Here is an 18,623-nt window from a genome sequence, read left to right on the forward strand (position 1 = left end):
GCCTGTCAGGTCCCCCCGACTGCCCCACTCCCCCGTTCCCAAGCCTTCGTCATCACTCCCCCTGTCCTCTCCCCTGCTCTCTGTTGTCATGGCATCTCCTGCTTGCTTCACTTCTCAGGTGTTTCCAGGCACGTGATAAGCGTGACCAGTAATCAGTCCTTAGTACAACAGCATGGCTGGGCAGGTAGTATTAGCCTGCATTTACAACTCGAGTCTGAGAGGAGAAATGCATTTGCTGGAGTTTTGGGGCCAGGGTTTGAGCCCTGGTCTGTTCTCTGTCAGCTATATTATGTGACTTTAATATCTTGTGTCAGAATCTTTTAAAAAGCTACCCAGAGGGGCTTCCCTGGTGGTCCAGTGGTTAGGACTTGGCACTTTCACTGCCAGGGCCCATGGTTGGGGAACTTAGATCCCTCAAGCCATGCAGTGTGGCCAAAAAAAAAGCTACCCAGAAATAATGGGGAATAGGTGGTAAGAGATGTTAGAACACTGTTCTTTGACCACAGCTTAGTGCTTGCTTAGCAGAGCCCCCAGTTCCCGGTGCATACACAGACACACACACACACACACACACACACACACGTGTCCATGGACACACCTGACACGCCTTGGGAAAATGGGCAGCGATTGGACATCACAGCCCTCCCTTGTCAGAGAAACTTTAAGCTTCGTGAGGTGACTCCTCGGCAATCTGTTCATCACGAGAATTGACCGAACACAGACTTTCTGAGAGGTGGACAGGTGAATTGAAAAAGTGTGTGTGCTGTTCTAGAGTCTTAGGGAGCTCGGGGATACTTCTGATGTTATGAGTAGACGTGTGTGTGTGCGCACGCATATATGTGTATGTAAAGTATGCAGTATCGCCCTTCCTCGGCCCCACGCCCTGTTCCTGAAGATTTCAGATATTGAGTCTACCGCTCATCTGGGCGGTTTCTGCTTCAGCAGGACCCAGTGGCTAACACTTCATAAGGCCACACAAAACTTAAGATCATGGGCAGTGCCTGGGATCTGAGAACTTGTCTGGATGTCATAGAACAGAGGATTTGTGGATACTGATAGAGTTTTATGAGAGCTTTCTGAAGGTCCATAAAATGCCTACTTATGTGCTTCAGACATATAACAGCCTCCACGTGGAGGCTCACTCAGTCGAGTCTTAGGGTGTTCTTGGCTCTCCTGGAGAAGCGCGGAATACGTGGGAGAGTCTCCAAGAATCCAGGCAACGTGGATGCCCCGGCCAGTTGCCTGCTGTATTGTTAGATGATGGCTCTCCTCAGAAAGAGAGGCTCTTTTCCCTTGAACTGTATTCCATTCAGTTGAAATCTCAGTATGTGAAAGGGCCGACTTCATTTGTCACCCCTTCCCTTGATCAAGTGTTGTATGAAACACTTGTATAAACAGGTGAAGAAAGGCTATTTTTGTTGGGTCACGTAGAAGTCACCTGGAAGATGCTGAAATAATTAGTTCTAAAGCAGGTTCAATTTTATGTTACACAGATTATATTCCTTACAAATTTTAAATTTCATAGTTTCAGATTTGCTTGCATTTTAAAATTGATTCAAGAAATGCCTTGTCTAAAGAATAAAACAGTGATTTCATTCCTAACCTCTGGCATAGGGTCTGATTCTGTTGAAAAGAAGAATGTCCTTTATCCTGTTCATAAGACCTGTGAAGAGTTCTGATTAATATGCTTGGCATGAACACTTTTAGCCGTGTTGCCACGTGGTTTCATCACTTATTTTGTGCAGGATTTTTTTTTCTCCCCAAATCAATAGACGTATTTCTTGGTTGTGATATTTAGTCTTTTGACAGGTTCATTTTTAGTCTTTCACAGAGATTCAGATAGGTGAACAGTATTTCTCCATTTCTCGTCCGCTGCATACATTTCCAGTGATGTTTAAAGCTGGGTTTGCTCTAAATGTCTAGTGCTAGTATATACTGCCCCTTTGAGAGAATGTAGAAACTGGGACCATCCTTATCCGATGAATGAGCTGTTTGCCCTAGTTGTTTAGAGGCATGAACTCCCTGTGGAAAAGGACATTTCTCCTGTTAGGGGGTCTGCTTGTTCAGGGTCTGTTGTCAGTTCTGTAATGGAATACTTGAGCACACTATTGATTTCTCAGATGAAGGTTTTTTGTTTTTTAATTTTTTTGCTGAGTTATCCCATATATATTTCAGAGTTTAAAAAGTCAGTGCTAGACAGGCCATGTTCATGGATTGGAAAACTTAATATTCTTAGGTTGGCAATACTTCCCAAACTGATGTACAGATTCAATGTGATCCCCATCAAAATAAAATCCTAGCTGCCTATTTGCAGAAATGGACAGGCTGATTTTAAAATTCGTACGGAAATGCAAGGGACCCAGAAGAGCCAAAGCAATCTTGAAAAAGAAGAACAAAGTTGGAGGACTCATTCTTTCTGATTTCAGAACTTTCCACAAAGCTATAATAATCAAGATAGTGTGGCACTGGCGTGAGGATGAGCATATAGATCAATGAAATAGAATTGAACCCTTACATTTATGGTCAGTTGATTTTCAACAAAGGTGTTAAGACAATTCAATGAGGAAAGAACTGTCTTTTCAATAAATGATGCTGGGACAGTTGGATAGCCAAAGCAAAAGAATGCATTTAGACCCCTACCTCACACCATAATAAAAAATTAATTCAAGATGGGTCACAGACCTAAATGTAAGAGCTAAAACTATAAAACTTAGAAGAGGGCTTCCCTGGTGGCGCAGTGGTTGAGAATCTGCCTGCCAATGCAGGGGACACGGGTTCGAGCCCTGGTCTGGGAAGATCCCACATGCCACGGAGCAACTGGGCCCGTGAGCCACAACTACTGAGCTTGCGCGTCTGGAGCCTGTGCTCCGCAACAAGAGAGGCCGCGACAGTGAGAGGCCCGCACACCGCGATGAAGAGTGGCCCCCGCTCGCCGCAACTAGAGAAAGCCCTCGCACACAAACGAAGACCCAACACAGCCAAAAATTAATTAATTAATTAATTAATTAAAAATCTAAAAAAAAAAACTTAGAAGAAAACATAGATGTAAATCTTCATGACCTTAGATTAGGCAATGACTTCTTAGATGTGACATCTAAGTACAGACGACAAAAGAAATAGTAGATAAACTGGACTTCATCCAAATTAAAAATTTGCGTTTCAAGATTTTTTTAAAAAACGGTCAAGAATTCGGGTGGCTGGCTGTGGCTTTCGGATGAAGTCTAGGCTCTGACTCCAGCCCGCCTGTCCCTTCGGCCGATGGGCCCCCTTATCTTGGCTGCTGTATTTGTCCTCGTTTCCCTCCCTGTAGGATGGCCACAGCCACCACTTTCCTCTGCAGGCCTCTGGGTGTGTCCCTCCCCTTATCCTCTGGCGGTTCTCACCTTCATCTTTAAAACTCACTTCTTCCAGACGCTCCCATTGTTTTCTCCCTTTGACTCTTCACTTCTGGAGCTGGTGTATTCTCAGCTCGGATCATGTTGACTGTCGTGCACTGGTTCTTTCATTGTTTGGGCAGCGCCTAGGGTCCCGGGGGCTGGTCAGCTGCTCGACAGTGGAGTGAGGCTAGCTCTGGATCCTTGGGCGTCCTCTGGTGAGGGCACGAGGCGCAGTGGAAGGGGCCTCAGGGTGCGAGGCGGAGTACCCTTCCACCCTCCGCTCTGGCTCCAGCGAGCCCTGCCTTTCGAGCAAGTCCCTTATTTTCATTGTTTCTGTTTCTTCTGTGACGAAGTGAACTGGGTCGGGAGCTCTCACAACAGATGGAGGCAGCTCTTAGTCCTGCCCGGTTGACCTGTGAACTCCTTGTTCATGTTTTGCTCCCCTTGTTTCCTTTGCCAGAATTTCCAGGGTTAGCGCTTCTGGTATCATCTGTGAAACACCAGTCGAGCGCATGTTGGACCCCAGATACTGGACTTAGGCCCAGGGGATTCATTAATGGTCTTTGCCCTCAAGAAGCTGAAGGCTGGAGTTTCCCAGCGGTGGTGGGCTTGGCCATATTCTCAGCTGACCAGGTGCACAGTCTGCCCTCAGGCTGGAGCAGTTGGGTGTAGGGCCATGGCCCCTCTGCTGGGATTGATGGGGTCAGGAAGCAGATGTTGTTCATATGTGTTACATAGCAGGTATTCACACACGTGGTCTCACTCAAGCCTTCCTATATTTACTGTCCTTACTAGAAGTTGTTTTCCTGTTTTCCCAGGAGGAAACTGAGACAGGGAGCTTAAGTAACTTGCCCAAAGTAAGAGGCAGAACATTGTTTTTGTGTTTTTTTGCTTGAAAGCCCTGCCTCTTCCAACATGTAGCGTTCCTGCCTGCCTTCTCGAGGGCTGCTTTTGCCACACCAGGAGCTTCTTGCCACTGTCGGGGACTTAAGGCTAGTAAATAAGTAAAGTCTCGTAATTTCCAAATGGCTCATTCTTTCAGCCAGTCTGGGGATACTGGCATTTGTCGTTTCCTTCTCCAGCCTGGTAGGTGGCATTTAGGAGTTCCAGGATATGAATTTCATGTCCCTTTTTCGGTGTGTTTAAGAGGGGAAATTCTCTAATTTAAAAAGAAAAAAAAATTTTAAGGGTGTAAGTGTCTCTGTGTACTGCTTTTTAAAAATTGGAACCTGGACAGGATTAAAAACCACTAACATCTTAACTGTTTGCAGGATTCACAGCTTCGCCAGAGCACAGCCTATAGTTTACACCAGCCTCAGGGAAACAAAGAGCACGGCACCGAGCGGAATGGCAACCTCTACAAGAAAAGCGATGGGTGCGTAGACGGTGTTGCTAGAGTTTCAGTGTGTGTTTGTAATCTCCTGTGTCCAAAATTTCTCAACTCTTTTATTTTTTCCCCATTTATCTGTAAGGATCCGAAAAGTGTGGCAGAAAAGGAAATGTTCAGTGAAGAATGGGTTTCTGACCATATCCCATGGCACCGTAAGTATCCTCCGTCATCACGGGCTCCGCTGTAGCGGGATGAGGGCATGTGGGCTGGAGGCCTGGTAAGGGGACCGAGCCCTGCGCTGCGGCACTAGGCGTGCATCTTAAACAAGGTCCCTGCTGAGAAGAGCCTGTTTGGGTGCCTCCTCGGTTTGGTGCCCTGTTGACGCTCCCCTAGCAGGGGCCCTTGTTGCCTCACAGGGTCAGGGACACCTGAGGAGCCAGGTGGTCTGTATTCAGAGGCCTGTGACTCCCAGAAACAAGCAGCAAACCGTTCCCCAGCTTCCTTTGTCTGTGGAAACTGAACGTCACACTTGGAAAGAGTTCTGCTTTTCCATCAAGGGAAAAGGGTTTAGGTAGTCAGGAGTCTGGGAATCAGAAATCCAAGAGAAGAGCGATTTCAGTAATTTTATTGTAGACGTACTGCACCCAGCCTTCATCGGAGTCTTTTTCTACGACCCTGTGTATAATTGCCCGTGCAGGAAACTGAGCCAACATACGCTGAGCCAGTTGGAATGCCAGTTGGAACAAAATGATTTTCTTAATCTGGCTTTCGGAGATGAGGGACTGTGTAACCACAGTTACAAACACAGCCCTTTTCCACGGTGGACTTTATGTGTACAATCACCTTACCTGGTGTGACGGGATCTGGTGAAAGCCGTGGAGGCCAGTAGAGATCTTTTAAACGTCTGAAGGCAGAGTTGGTTGCTGTCTTGCTGAGAACGAGGATGCTGGTGGTGGCCTAGGTTCCTGCACCCCAGGCAGGAGGCCTGGCCCTGACCTCAGTCCCATAGTGGAGATGAGCCTCAGCCTTCGTCTTTCTTCCTCTGTCCCCACCAGCTCCCCCGTGAGAGGCAGAGCTGGGCGGGAGTGCAGACAGCCTTTTCAGGGCCCTGGCCAGAGGTCATGGCTCAGTGTGGTTCCAGAGAAACCCTGCCCTTGTCAGTATTTAGGAGTGAGGAGACAGAATAAAACCCCGCCTGAAGGGTGGCACTGCAGCGTGGACTGTGTTCCACGGGGTGGGAGTGGGGTCCCTTCCTTTTCACCCACTCTGTATGAGAAGGGAGAGAGACCACAGAACTAGCAGATACCAAGTGTCTGGAGGGCCCTCTGGGGACCTCTGGCCTGGGGGATTGAACGTGGCTCCTGCCTGGGCAAATAAAGGTCATTTCTCTTTTCCAGGATCCAGCCTTCACTGGCCTTCTTTACGCCCACCACGTCCCTCATGGGGCCATGCAGTTTGGATCCTGATGTAGTATTTTTCCCGTATGGACGTGTGTGTGTGTGTGTGTGTGTGTGTGTGTGTGTGTGTGTGTGTGTGTGTGTGTGTGTGTGTGTGTGTGTGTGTGTGTGTGTGTGTGTGTGTGTGTGTGTGTGTGTGTGTGTGTGTGTGTGTGTGTGTGTGAGACTGGGTGTAAGTGCTGTAGACTAAGGAAGGCAAAATGATTTAGTCACCACTCCTGTTTAAAATGGAGAACGTTAGACTGCATGAAGGCCAGGTTCCCTTCCTGCTCTAACACCTGCGATTCTGTGGTTTGCTTTCGAATTGTATTCTACTGTTTTGGGTCAGGTTTACTGCCTCAGTGCAGAACATCTCATAAAACCAGGCTGGGTTTCGCTTCATATTTGTTTACAGCTCTAAGGCCTGCTGGGATATTTGCTTCATTGGCGTGTCCACTAGACCCAGGGCCTCGGCTTAAGCCAAAGAGCGGTTCTCCCCCCGACCACAGAAATGACAGCAGGTCTGGTGGTCCTTTGCCGACAGCATAAACTTTGGGTCTCTTCATTTCTGTTGCTTGAGCTTCCTCTCAAGAGACGTGGAGGCTTAGTTTTCTTTAAATGTTGACGGGCTGCCGCAGTTTTGGGCAGATAGTACGGTCCTAAGTAGCTTTACCAGCATGCGGAGAGCTCAGCTTGTCACGCCACTCGCATGTTGTGTTAGTGCCTCGCCCTTGCGGGGATCCTCCTCTAGGGAGTCCCGCTCTCTGGATGCCGCTTCCAGCCCAGAGGAGTGGCAGGCGGAGGCTCCGTCCCGCTGCCTCTCCTGGGAAAGGAGTGGGTCCCTGTGGCAGCCGTCTCTGCTGCGAGGCACCCTGCGTGCTCTGGGGGGTCAGGTCCCGACACCTCAGTGCTGCTGTGATGTGAATTAACCTCCACCGAGAAAGACAGTGGAGACATGCCTGTTGGGTTGGGTTTGGTTTGGGTTTGGCTCCTTTCGTGGCTTACCTGTGCAGCCAGCATCTCCCTGAGTATGTTTGTTAACTTACCGTCAGGAAAAAAGGGACAGGTTAGGACATGAGATTCTTGTATTCTGTATTTTAGCAGAGGGACAGTGATAGCATCGGGGATGAATTCAGTAGAAAGCCCAAGTCGGTATTCCCCGTTAGACAAGGCTGATTGTGTTTTCTGGCCCTGGAAAGAAGTTATCCTTGGGACAAAATGACTCTAATTAGATATCCTCTTTGCCAAATTCGTCGCTTTGCCACACCGCCAAAGGCTGGGGACTGTATTAAGCTGGAAGAAATGTCTGTTGTTTCTTACAAAATCTAAAAAAAATTTTTAAATGATCATCAGTCATGCAGAAGGAAGACTAGAAACTTCCTTTTAAAAGCCTGACAAGACTTCCCTGGTGGCGCAGTGGTTGGGAGTCCGCCTGCCGATGCAGGGGACGCGGGTTCGTGCCTCGGTCCGGGAAGATCCCACATGCCGCGGAGCGGCTGGGCCCGTGAGCCATGGCCGCTGAGCCTGTGCGTCCAGAGCCTGTGCTCCACAACGGGAGAGGCTACACCAGTGAGACGCTCGCGTACCGCAAAAAAAAAAAAAAATTTAGTCTGTCGCGGACAGTATCTTTATAAATGTGGAGTAGTTCCTGCCTCAGAGTGCAGCTGGGAAAATTAAATGAGTTAATTCATTAAAAATGCTTACAACAGTGCCTGCCTCAGGTAAGCACATAATAGGATAATAACAATAGCGGCAGCAGCAACTGAGTAAAGGTAGCTATTACTATTCGAAATCATCTTCTTGTCCATGGAAGTTTTCTGTATTTACCAAAGTGCATCACCCCCTTTACTGCTCCTGCTTCTAAGACTCAGTGGACACCAGCAGTTGGAAGTAGTCCAGGAACGTCACCTAAATGCACCTGTATAGTTGTGTGACCATATGAGGTCATGGAATAGGCACATACTTTTTATGGGCTGAACACCTTGGTGGAGTGCTTGGTTGCATTTGTGCTGTGGTCTCCTACTGTAGAAACGTATCGTTTGGTGTATCGGTTCCTGGACGAGCCAGTTAATTGTATTAATAAAGATCAGAAACAGGATTGATGGTACTTCTACTTGGAATTGTCAAGGTTTGCAAGATCAGGCAGAGCTTGGAGTCTTTGAATACTGGTTTCTGATGACCCAAGGGCACCTGTTAGGCATCGGCAGACTGCAGAACACGCAGTGATTTCCGCGTAAGAGATGTCAGCACAGCCGTGAACCAGGAGAGTCTAGTCCAACCCTGTTTATCCAGCTTCTGCTTGTCCCAAATTGCTGTCATCAAACCCAGTTGTTCACACTGCAAGGATCAGTCCTGTTTTAATGGAGGCCACGCTGCCTCGCCCCTGACTCTGAGCTCGGTGGAGAGGGGTCTATAAATGCAGGTCTGCCCAGATGTAGACACATGTGAGTGTGTATCTCGATTAATCCCAAATCCAAGCGTTTACAATTTCTTGACATGGCTGGTGGCCACGGGAAGGGGTAGACAAGAACAACTGAACTCTTAAGACATTTTATTTGGTCTTTCTTTTAGCAGCTTGGTGGGTGGGTAAGATAAGCCTTTCATACTTGACTATTTCTCCAAGATTTCTGAGAGGCGTTTTGCCATTCAGTATTCTTTTCTTTTTTTTTTTTTTCTGAAATTATCTTATCTTCTGCCCTTTGCTTTTTTGGACTAGTTATGATAGTTTCTGAAATGGTAATAAAATAATCATTTTTGACACATCTCTGACAAAAACGTCTCTTGTTACCATTGTGTGTGGAGGGCAGAAGGTGGGGGACACGTATGTGAACAAGGTGGGTTTTGTTGAAATTTAAGTGACAGATGGCTGGCATTAAGGATTATGAATCTGTCATCTGTCATTTCATATACATATATATATATATATAATTTCTCTGTCATTTTTGTGCTGTGAGGTTACTTTCCTTGAAAGTGAGTGTTTATACTCAGGAAAACACTTTTAAGATCACCAGAAATTGATGTGGGTGCCCATGTGCCCAGCTGATCAGGACGGAATGTCTCTGAGCTTTAGACGGGGAGCATTTTGATCTCGGGGAGCCCACTGCCCTTGACCTCAAAGCTGGGCTGGCATCACTTGTTATCCCTGTCTGGGTGGGTCCCTTTGCAGGGAGGGGCAGCTGCCCCCTGGGAGCCGAGGTCCAGGGACACCCTGTGATGTGCCTCTGTCATGCCTTCCACATGAAAACCTGCCTTCTGATAGCTATCACTGCAAGCCAGTGAGAACCTGTTCTTGCTATATTTTAATGAGGAATGATACTGTGGTTTCCCAATCCTTTCCACCCATCTCTGTTTTTTTGTCTTTCAACAGGCTAACCGGCCTCCTGCAAAGCTTAATCTATTAACCTGCCAAGTGAAAACCAACCCTGAGGAGAAGAAGTGTTTTGACCTAATTTCACGTAAGTTTATTTCTCAGACGCTGTGCTGCAGAGAAATTATTTTACACTCTCATCTAGGGCATCAACCCCATTTCAGACAGTGCATTAATCTAAAGAATTGGCTTTCAAAGAGAAAGCCCTTTATTTCAGGTGACTGCGTGCTTTTTATTTCCGCTGGTGATGGTCTGCTTGCCGGTCTCTCGGTTCAAGGCTTGAACCTGCGGACGGCCTTGCTCCACTCGCGGGATCTGTAAACTTGGGCACGTCCTCTCAGCTTCCCAAGCCTTGAGTTTCCTATTCGTAAACAAGGAGATTATACTAGATCAGCCCTCAAGCCTAAAAATCCCTTCACTTCACTATAAAAAAGGACAGTTCTGTCATCAGAGCTCCCCTAACTTGGGCGCTGTTAGAACTCCTGCACCACTGATGTGATGAGGCCCCCGGCAGAGCCCTTGAAACTCTCGGGTTGAAATCTACTTGTCTTCCCGCCCCAGAATTAGTGTTTCTGCTCCTGTGCTGCTCATCTTTGTGGCAGATCCAGAAGAACCACCACAGAACCATCCATTGTGGCGAGTGGCCTCTCAGCATCACCTAAGGAAGAGGGAAAGGGCGAGCGATGTCTTAAAGAAACGTGATGGCCTTTTTGGTCTTGGCAGTTTTTGGTGGCAGGGTTACAGTTTCGGGGAAGGAAAGGGCCAGCTCCCCTTTCAAAAGGTAGTCACTGGGGATTTGGGCACCAGAGTTACATTCAGAGAGGAGAACTCCGGACCGTGCCTTCTGGGAAGGTGAGTGCTGTCCTGTTTGCCTCAGTATCCCGAGCACGAGGTGCCTTCTGGGAAGATGAGTGCTGGGCTGTATTATTGAGGGTAGGAAGTTACTATGTAAGTTCATGCTCACAGCAAACTTAGAGGAAGCTCCTCTGTGCTTGGGGAGGAGACGGAGGCCCGGGCCGGTGCCCGTTCTCATGCGCCTGGTGCAGCGGCCCGGGCCGTTTCCTTTTCTCATGCGTCCAGTCCCGAGCTGCGGCAGCATGTTGAGCCGTGTGGCGTGTGCTTTGGGCGCTGTTGGTTCTGATCTTCAGCTTCCAGACAGATTTGCAAAATAAAAATCGACTCTCTCTGGCTTCCAGGCCTGTGTGCCCTGCTCAGTTTCGTCAGGCCCGCAGGTGCATTTACCCTCCTCGCTCTCAGATCCTTCACTCCCTCAGGACGGTGTGGAATGTGGAGGATTGCCCATGCTTTAAAATGTGCCCCTGGATGGCAATAAAAAGTGACAGTTTAAGGGAGACAGCTTGGGGGTCGTATGTGACGTCAGTCGGTGTCTAGGGGACACTTGGAGGGCTGCGGCCTTTCCATCTTCTGAAGCACTAACTCATGGGAAGGGGCGCATTCCCCTCCAGTAGCTGATCGGCGGTTAGTCACGGAGTATGAGTTCTGCGCCCAGGGAGGTGGGCCCACACACCTCGCTTGCCCCGGTCGCTCCAGCACCCCTGTGGGGCCCCCGTCAGAGACCACATGTGCAGAAGCGTTTCTTTCAGGTGTGTAGATGACTGCGAAACCTCCCAGCATACACATTTGAACAGCTGGCCAGGCCCCGGGCATCTGGTTCTGTGCTCACGCACTGGCCACCTGACATTCGCAAGATTCCATCAGTGTCTTTGTTCTGTTGCCTGACGTGATAAATACCTTCGGTCAAGAGCTTCCAGCCTCCGGTACCCGGAAGGGCTTACCGAATCTGGTCCTAGGCGCTGAGTCCACTGTCATCTTTGAAAAATGCTCTCATCTCTTCTTGCCACTGTCTTCCAGTGGGTAGAATGAGTCCCGGTCCTACACACTTGTCATCCTCAGCTAGTTTTCAAGAGGTGATGCTGCCCTGGGAGCGTGTGTAGTGGCAGTGCTTTGTTGCAGCGCTATGTGGGTTTGGGTCGTTACAAAGAAACGTCGAAACTGGTCAGACCCGCACCCCCCCCCCCCCCCCCAGGAACCATCAAGGGAGACACTGCAGAGCTAGAAAACCGTGACCTGACGAGCGTCCTGAGAGGTGGGGGCCTGGCTTCGGGTCTGACTCTACCTGCTGATGGGGCTGCTGGGACACACACGTATCCCCGAGACACCTTTGTGCTCGTGAAACATCTGGGTGGCTGGAGAAATAAAAGTCAAGCTGTAGATGGGCAGTGAGGATGCTGTTTCAGGTGTGAGTCTACCAGGCCCCGAGGAGCTGCCCCTTCCTCCTGTCCCTCAACCTGCAAAGCCAGCTTGGAATCACCCAGAGAGCCCGGGAGGAACAGACTGGCTGCTGGCTTCAGCTGTTTCCCTGCAGGATCCTCCTTTACCGATCTTTCCCCCAGACAGGGACTCCCCGCCCAGATCAAGCCATCAGTGGGCCTGGCTTCTCAAGGAGGACGTCCCTGTGGCAAGGCCAGCCCTTCTGGAGCCTGTCCAGTCCTCTTGGCCTCAGATTGACCCCACTGTTTACGAATTCAAGTCCTGAGCCATTATCCTCAGATCATGCAGTCATGCCAGGTGGGGTGGGAGGTGTAGGAGAAGGTGCACATGATCTAGTCCCTTGAGTGGGATGGACCCACTGGGTGCCTCTCCAGGCCCACATGGAGGGTTCGTGGCCAGCTGGAACCCAAGCCTGGGGCAGAGAAGCAGCCCTTCCCAGGATACCGTCGCAGCAGGGCTCTGGAAACCTCCTGTTTTCTCCTCCCTCTAGTTGAATCTGCTAGAAACTGTTCTTGGTGTAAAGGCATCGTGAAAGAGTGTCCATACAAGGGAATTCTTTTTTTTTTAATTTATTTTTTATACAGCAGGTTCTTATTATCTATTTTATACATACTAGTGTCTACATGTCAATCCCAGTCTCCCAGTTCATCCCACCACCACCAGCCCCCACCACTCTCCCCCCTTGGTGTCCATAGGTTTGTTCTCTACATCTGTGTCTGTTTCTGCCTTGCAAACTGGTTCATCTGTAACATTTTTCTAGATTCCACATATATGCGTTAATATACGATATTGTTTTTCTCTTTCTGACTTACTTCACTCTGTATGACAGTTTCTGCGTCCATCCATGTCTCTACAAATGACCCAAATTCGTTCCTTTTTATGGCTGAGTAATATTCCATTGTATATATGTACCACATCTTCTTTATCCATTCGTCTGTCGACGGGCATGTAGGTTGCTTCTATGACCTGGCTATTGTAAACAGTGCTGCAGTGAACATTGGGGTGCAAGTGTCTTTTTGAATTATGGTTTTCTCAGGGTATATGCCCAGTAGTGGGATTGCTGGGTCATATGGTAATTCTATTTTTAGTTTTTTAAGGAACCTCCATACTGTTCTCCCTAGTGGCTGTATCCGTTTACATTCCCACCAGCAGTGCAAGAGGGTTCCCATACAAGGGAATTTTTATTTGGAAATTTTCACTGAGAATTTCCCCTGCTTCTCCACCATTCACGTGTTAAAATGCAGAATTGGCCAGAGAAATGGATTGCTCCCCCGTCTCCTTGATTTTCCCGTGGCATCTGTGCCTGGTCTGACCATGAAGTGGCTTCAGGGAAAACTTGGAGGGTTTTAGGCCTGGTGTCAGACCCGGTCCCCTGGTGCAACCTGCCATGGTCATGGCTTCCCGAGGACTCTGAGTTCCACTTAGAGTAGATGTGGACCTGCCCCCTCCGGCCCTCCCGCAGGTAAGGCTCTGCACACCAGGTAGAGTGGGGGCAGGGAAAGCGGCCTCTCTTCCTAGCACCCGACCACTAACATTTGGATCACAGGATTAAGTTTATTTTAAGTAATTATTTTATTTTTGGCTGTGTCGGGTCTTAGTTGTGGTATGCGGGATCTTTCGTTGTGGCATGTGGGCTTCTCTAGTTGTGACGCAGGCTCCAGAGGGCGTGGGCTCAGTAGTTGCTACGTGCTCGGGCTTAGTTGCTCTGTGGCATGTGGGATCTTAGTTCCTGGACCGGGGATGGAACCCGCGTTCCCTGCATTGGAAGGCGGATTCTTAACCACTGGACCACCAGGGAAGTCCCTTGGCACAGTTCTCTTAAACCCTGTTCCTTTCCTCAGCAACAGGCTGGGGATAGAGGGTGCGGAATGTCCCCTCCGTGTCAGGAAAATAGGAAGAGGATCAGAGCTGGGGTCAAAACCTGACCCCTCGGCCATTGGGTGCGCTTGTTCCTGCCTCTTAATCTCTCTGGGCCTCAGCCTCCTCCCAGTCAGCTCACCAAGAATTATCCTAAGAACTAAAGTGCTTTCAGGAGTGTAAAAGCCTCAATGTTCACTCACTTTGGGGGGCACAGGTGTTTATTGTGAACCCCAAGGACAGTCCCTGTCTGTCACCGCTCTGCCATCTGCAGAAGTTGGATCTCCCCCCCCTTTTTTTTTCTTTTTTGTTTTTTAATTTAATTTTCTTTCTTACTTTGTTTTTGGACTGATTGTAGGCAAAGAATTTCTGTATATCCCTTACCCAGCTCCCCCTGATACTGACAGCACAGTACAGGTTATCAGTTACTATTTAGTACATAATATCAGCGATGTCTGCAGCTGTCAAAACCAGGAAATTTACATTGGTGGGATGCTGTTAACTAAGAATCTTATTCCGATTTTACCATTTTTTCCACTAGTGTCCTCCTTCTGTTCCAGGATTCTCTCCAGGATTCCACATTGCTGCTGTTATTTCATCCTAGTCACGTACAGTCTATATCAGTTCTGTATCTTTCCTTGTCTTTCTTACTTTGATACTTTGAAAATTATGGATCAGTTTTTTGGTCATATGTCCCTCAGTTTGGGTTTCTCTGATGCTTTCCCACAATTGGACTGAGGCTATACACTTTGGGCTAAGAAGGCCAGAAAGCTTGTAAGATACTCGCTTAAGATAAGGCTTTTACTATTCAAAGGGCCATAACAATTGGGGGCCAACTCTGTAGCAAGTTAAAAAAAAAAAGGTTTTGAAAGGATAGTGATGGTTTTCATTGAAGAGCTTCAGTGTTTGGAAGTTGCTTCTCTTCAGACTTGAATGGAGGAAAGGAGCTGGCCCGATAATTTGCATTAGAAAGCCAAGTTCCCAGGCGAGGGCTTGTACAGGGCAGGAGGGAGCGCTTGGTTGTATACAAATCATTGACTTCGTGGCAGAGTATAGACTCTTCCTGAGGTTAATTACAAACCACTTTCTCTTGGAATCGTGTATGGATTACTGTCCGGGCTCACAACTGATGAAACCCCTCTTGCCGTGCAGATGACAGGACATACCACTTTCAAGCAGAGGACGAACCGGAATGTCAAATGTAAGTTGTTTGGGGGTGGGACCTTGGAAGGGCAGTTGTCCTTGGGATTTAACACAGCGTCACTGTTATTTTTCTAGATGGATGTCTGTGCTGCAAAACAGCAAAGAAGAAGCTCTGAACAATGCATTTAAGGGAGATGACAATACGGGAGAAAATAACATAGTCCAAGAACTGACAAAGGAGATCATCTCCGAGGTCCAGAGGATGACAGGCAATGACGTGTGTTGCGACTGCGGGGCGCCAGGTGACCCAGCCACCCCCTCCAGCTCTAGGACGTTTAAATCCTGTTCCGATTCACAGAAGCCAGTCACTGATTTTCCCTTTCATTTCAAACACCAAGTTCAGCGCAGCCCAGCCTGAGCTCACGCTGTCACACAGATGCTTACTGAACTGTGCGCAGACTAAGTGGGGGAAAGGGTGGGAAGATGCCTGCCTCCGGGCCCTCAGAGCAGGCCTGCGGGGAGAGAGCCCCATAGCGCTGAAACGGTTTAAATGCTTTTTGAGAAATGAAAACAGAAGCACACAGCGAGGGTGGAACCAGGGTCATCCGGTCATTGTATTGGCTCCAGACTGCGGCTTTTTCCGGGATTCAATCCGTCCTCCCTTGGTACCGCTTTGTAGAACTTCTGCAGCAACTTTAAGCCGCTGTCTAGTCTGTGACCCTGGAAGAGCCACTTACCTTGTTAGATGTCAGTTTCCCTTTTTGGAAGATGAAGGGACCAGTGGAGATTGTCTGTGAGCCCCGGCCAGCTGCCACATTCCGTGAAATGAGGTGTTTATTTCTGTGTTTTGATAAGGCCTACTGGGGTTTCATTTTCAATGGACATAAACTATCGTAGATTTTAACAACCAGTATTTTAAGCGTTTAATGAGCTGACTTATTCCTGTAGCTCAGATGGGCCGGTGTTAGGGGAGCTGTGGGCTGCTTAGGGTGGCCGTGTGCCTTTTCGTTCCCCTGGTTCTGTGACAACTTCCATTTTAAAAAAGGCGCAACGAGGCTTCCCTGGTGGCGCAGTGGTTGAGAGTCCGCCTGCCGATGCAGAGGACGCGGGTTCGTGTCCTGGTGCGGGAAGATCCCACATGCCGCGGAGCGGCTGGGCCCGTGAGCCATGGCCGCTGAGCCTGCGCGTCCGGAGCCTGTGCTCCACAACGGGAGAGGCCACAACAGTGAGAGGCCCGCGTACCGCAAAAAAAGAAAAGGCACAACAAAAATAGAGTGGACAGTTGAGGAGTGCCGTAGGTTCCTGTTACCCTGGAGGCTGTATCTGGGGGTAATTTGAGGAATTACCTCATGGGGTCTCGGACTGTTAAAAACATACCTTTGGCAGGAGATGCTGCAGGGAGTGAAGGTAGCGAACTGTGCTTTTTCTTAGATGAGGACAGTGTAGTACTTGGACTTCTAAAACACTTATAAGGAATCAAAGCTATGACATTTTTGTTTTAAAATGCTAAAAGACAGTCTGAGTGATATAAAGCAGTCTAAATGTACACTCATTCCCACCAAAAGCGTGACACAGTCGATTCGGTAGAATAGGTCTAGTGAAGTGAAAACACCAGTTTTTCACACCCGGGAGTATTTCCGAACTCAGATAAAATGTTTATAATTTGAACATTTAAAAAATAACTTTGCAATCAACTAGTGACCCAGGTTGCAATACTTGCCTCCTATGAGTTTCTGAGGGCAACAAGCAGTTGTAAAGAGAATTGTACTTCTGGGCTGTGATCATGTCCTCAAGAATGTTTGATTTTGAATTCCGTGTTTTCAGTAAATTCAGCGTTCATCCGTCACGCATTTCTTGAGTGCCTACTCTGGCGCTCGGCCAGGAGGCGTCGCTGAGCAAGTAAACATGCGGTGCGGGTGCGGGTCTGAGCCCAGGTGAAGGCAGGGCTGTGGTCTGGCTCTGCAGCCTCAAGCAAGGAAGGCCCTTCACCTCTCTGAGCAAGATGGTGAAGACACCTGCCCTGTGTGCCTCCAGGCGCTCTTGTATGTGTTAAATGAGAAATTAAGGGAAAGCACCTGTAATTTCTGAAGCTCTCACACCTTGAGCTGTTATTGCTACTATAATTGCTTCAACTCTGTGCTGAACAGAGCATGGCCTCAGCACATAGTGGGTGTTCTCTGCTGGTCATTAGCATGTTTGACATATAGACGTGTGTTAAGACAGTCCCCCGTGTGGTGCTAGACTTTGTCCCCTTTGCTGGTACCATCAGGTTGGTGATGGGGGTGGTCTGTATCCAGGGACCCTCGGCCACTAGAGGGCTCTGTGTCCTATTCCTGTACAGACAGCCCTGCCCCTTGGGAGTGCTTAACAAATGAATGGAAGGAGGGGGAGGTGGAGCCCTAGGAAGAGGAGGGAGAATAGATACGTGCGCGTGTGTGTATTGTGTGTAAATTGGTGGTAATTAATGATGAACGAGGGTTCCAGCTACACGTAGGATCCAAAAAAAATGCTAATGATGCAACAAAACTCCATGTTCGGTAACTGCAAGAAAAAAGTCTGACTCCTGCCCTCTCCTTACAAGCTCGGATTTTCCCTATTCTCTTTGGCAGATCCTACGTGGCTCTCCACCAACCTGGGCATTCTGACCTGCATTGAGTGTTCTGGGATCCACCGAGAGCTGGGGGTTCACTACTCCAGGATGCAGTCCCTGACGCTAGATGTGTTAGGAACATCTGAGCTGCTGGTACGTTTCGAATCCTTGATTTTGGAGTGAAAACAAATGATCTGAAAGCGAGGTTTTCATTTTGGCACTTGAATCCATTTCTGTTTCTTAAAATTCCGCTGGGCTGGTAGCTGTTGATATTGCCAAGCGGATTTGGGCAGTTAGAAGCTCATTGGTAATTCCTCCTCTTCGGCTACTAGTATTATAGTTGAGGGTTGCAAAGCTTTATTATTTTTCTTTTTTGGCTGTGCCGGGTCTTAGTTGTGGCATGTGGAATCTTTAGTTGCAGCATGCGGACTTCTTAGTTATGGCATGCGGACTCTTAGTTGCGGCATGCATGCGGGATCTAGTTCCCTGACTAGGGATCGGACCCGGGCCCCCTGCATTGGGAGCACGGAGTCTTACCCACTGGCCCACCAGGGAAGTCCCACAAAGGTTTATCCTTAAATGAATAAAATGAATTGAACTTATAAAGGAGCGTTGAGACTGGTGTGAGGTTCTGGAATAGGATGGTGGCAGAGTCCAGTTCACCCCAGTCATTAAGCAGGTGCAGAACCCAGAGCCCAGAGACAGTAAAGGACTGAGTCGTCTGCCGAGTCTGCGGTGCGGTCACTGGCTCAAGCCTCCGGTGGACTTGTCCTCTGTCTCTTATTGCTGCCTTTTGGGAGAGATACTGGTATTTGCTTCTACTGCCTTTGTTTCTAAAGAAAAAGGTGTTTCATTGTTGGTTGGGTGATAACACATAAGCCACGCAGTGTATTAGGGGGTTGAAGCATTTCCTGTAAAGTGACTTTCAGAGCATTGAGACTGGCCCCACTGAGGAACAAGCATATCACACATGGGCGGTGCTTTGGGGCGCCCAAAACATGAGCTCTTCGGACTGTTTTCAAAGTCTATGACTGCCGATTAGAAGGTAGTATTTGAAATTGTTTCTTGAGGTGGCTGAGCATTGGACAGTGACTATTAAGTGGATATTGATTGCCATGGATTTTAATGTCAAGAGCAGTAGTCTTGGCAGAAAATCGATTACCGTGGTCAGTAGATCTCTCAGGGCCGTAAGTCGTACCGATGACTATCCTGGATCCAACGTGTCTGAACT

At 48.4% G+C, this 18,623-nt stretch overlaps 1 protein-coding gene across 2 annotated transcripts in view; it reads left to right on the forward strand.

The window, feature by feature from the left end:
• ASAP2 (ArfGAP with SH3 domain, ankyrin repeat and PH domain 2) overlaps positions 1–18,623 on the forward strand; it is a 156,796-nt gene that overhangs the window by 106,875 nt on the left and 31,298 nt on the right. For both annotated transcript variants that reach the window (XM_082851598.1, XM_082851599.1), the window contains exons 10-15: positions 4,649–4,752; positions 4,850–4,919; positions 9,511–9,598; positions 14,812–14,860; positions 14,938–15,104; positions 17,412–17,545. In XM_082851598.1, coding sequence (XP_082707724.1) covers positions 4,649–4,752; positions 4,850–4,919; positions 9,511–9,598; positions 14,812–14,860; positions 14,938–15,104; positions 17,412–17,545 — 612 coding nt within the window. The remainder of the gene's footprint in view (positions 1–4,648; positions 4,753–4,849; positions 4,920–9,510; positions 9,599–14,811; positions 14,861–14,937; positions 15,105–17,411; positions 17,546–18,623) is intronic.

This window comes from Leucopleurus acutus, assembly GCF_964270905.1.
Source record: "Leucopleurus acutus genome assembly, chromosome: 12".
NCBI classification, from domain to species: Eukaryota; Metazoa; Chordata; class Mammalia; order Artiodactyla; family Delphinidae; genus Leucopleurus; species Leucopleurus acutus.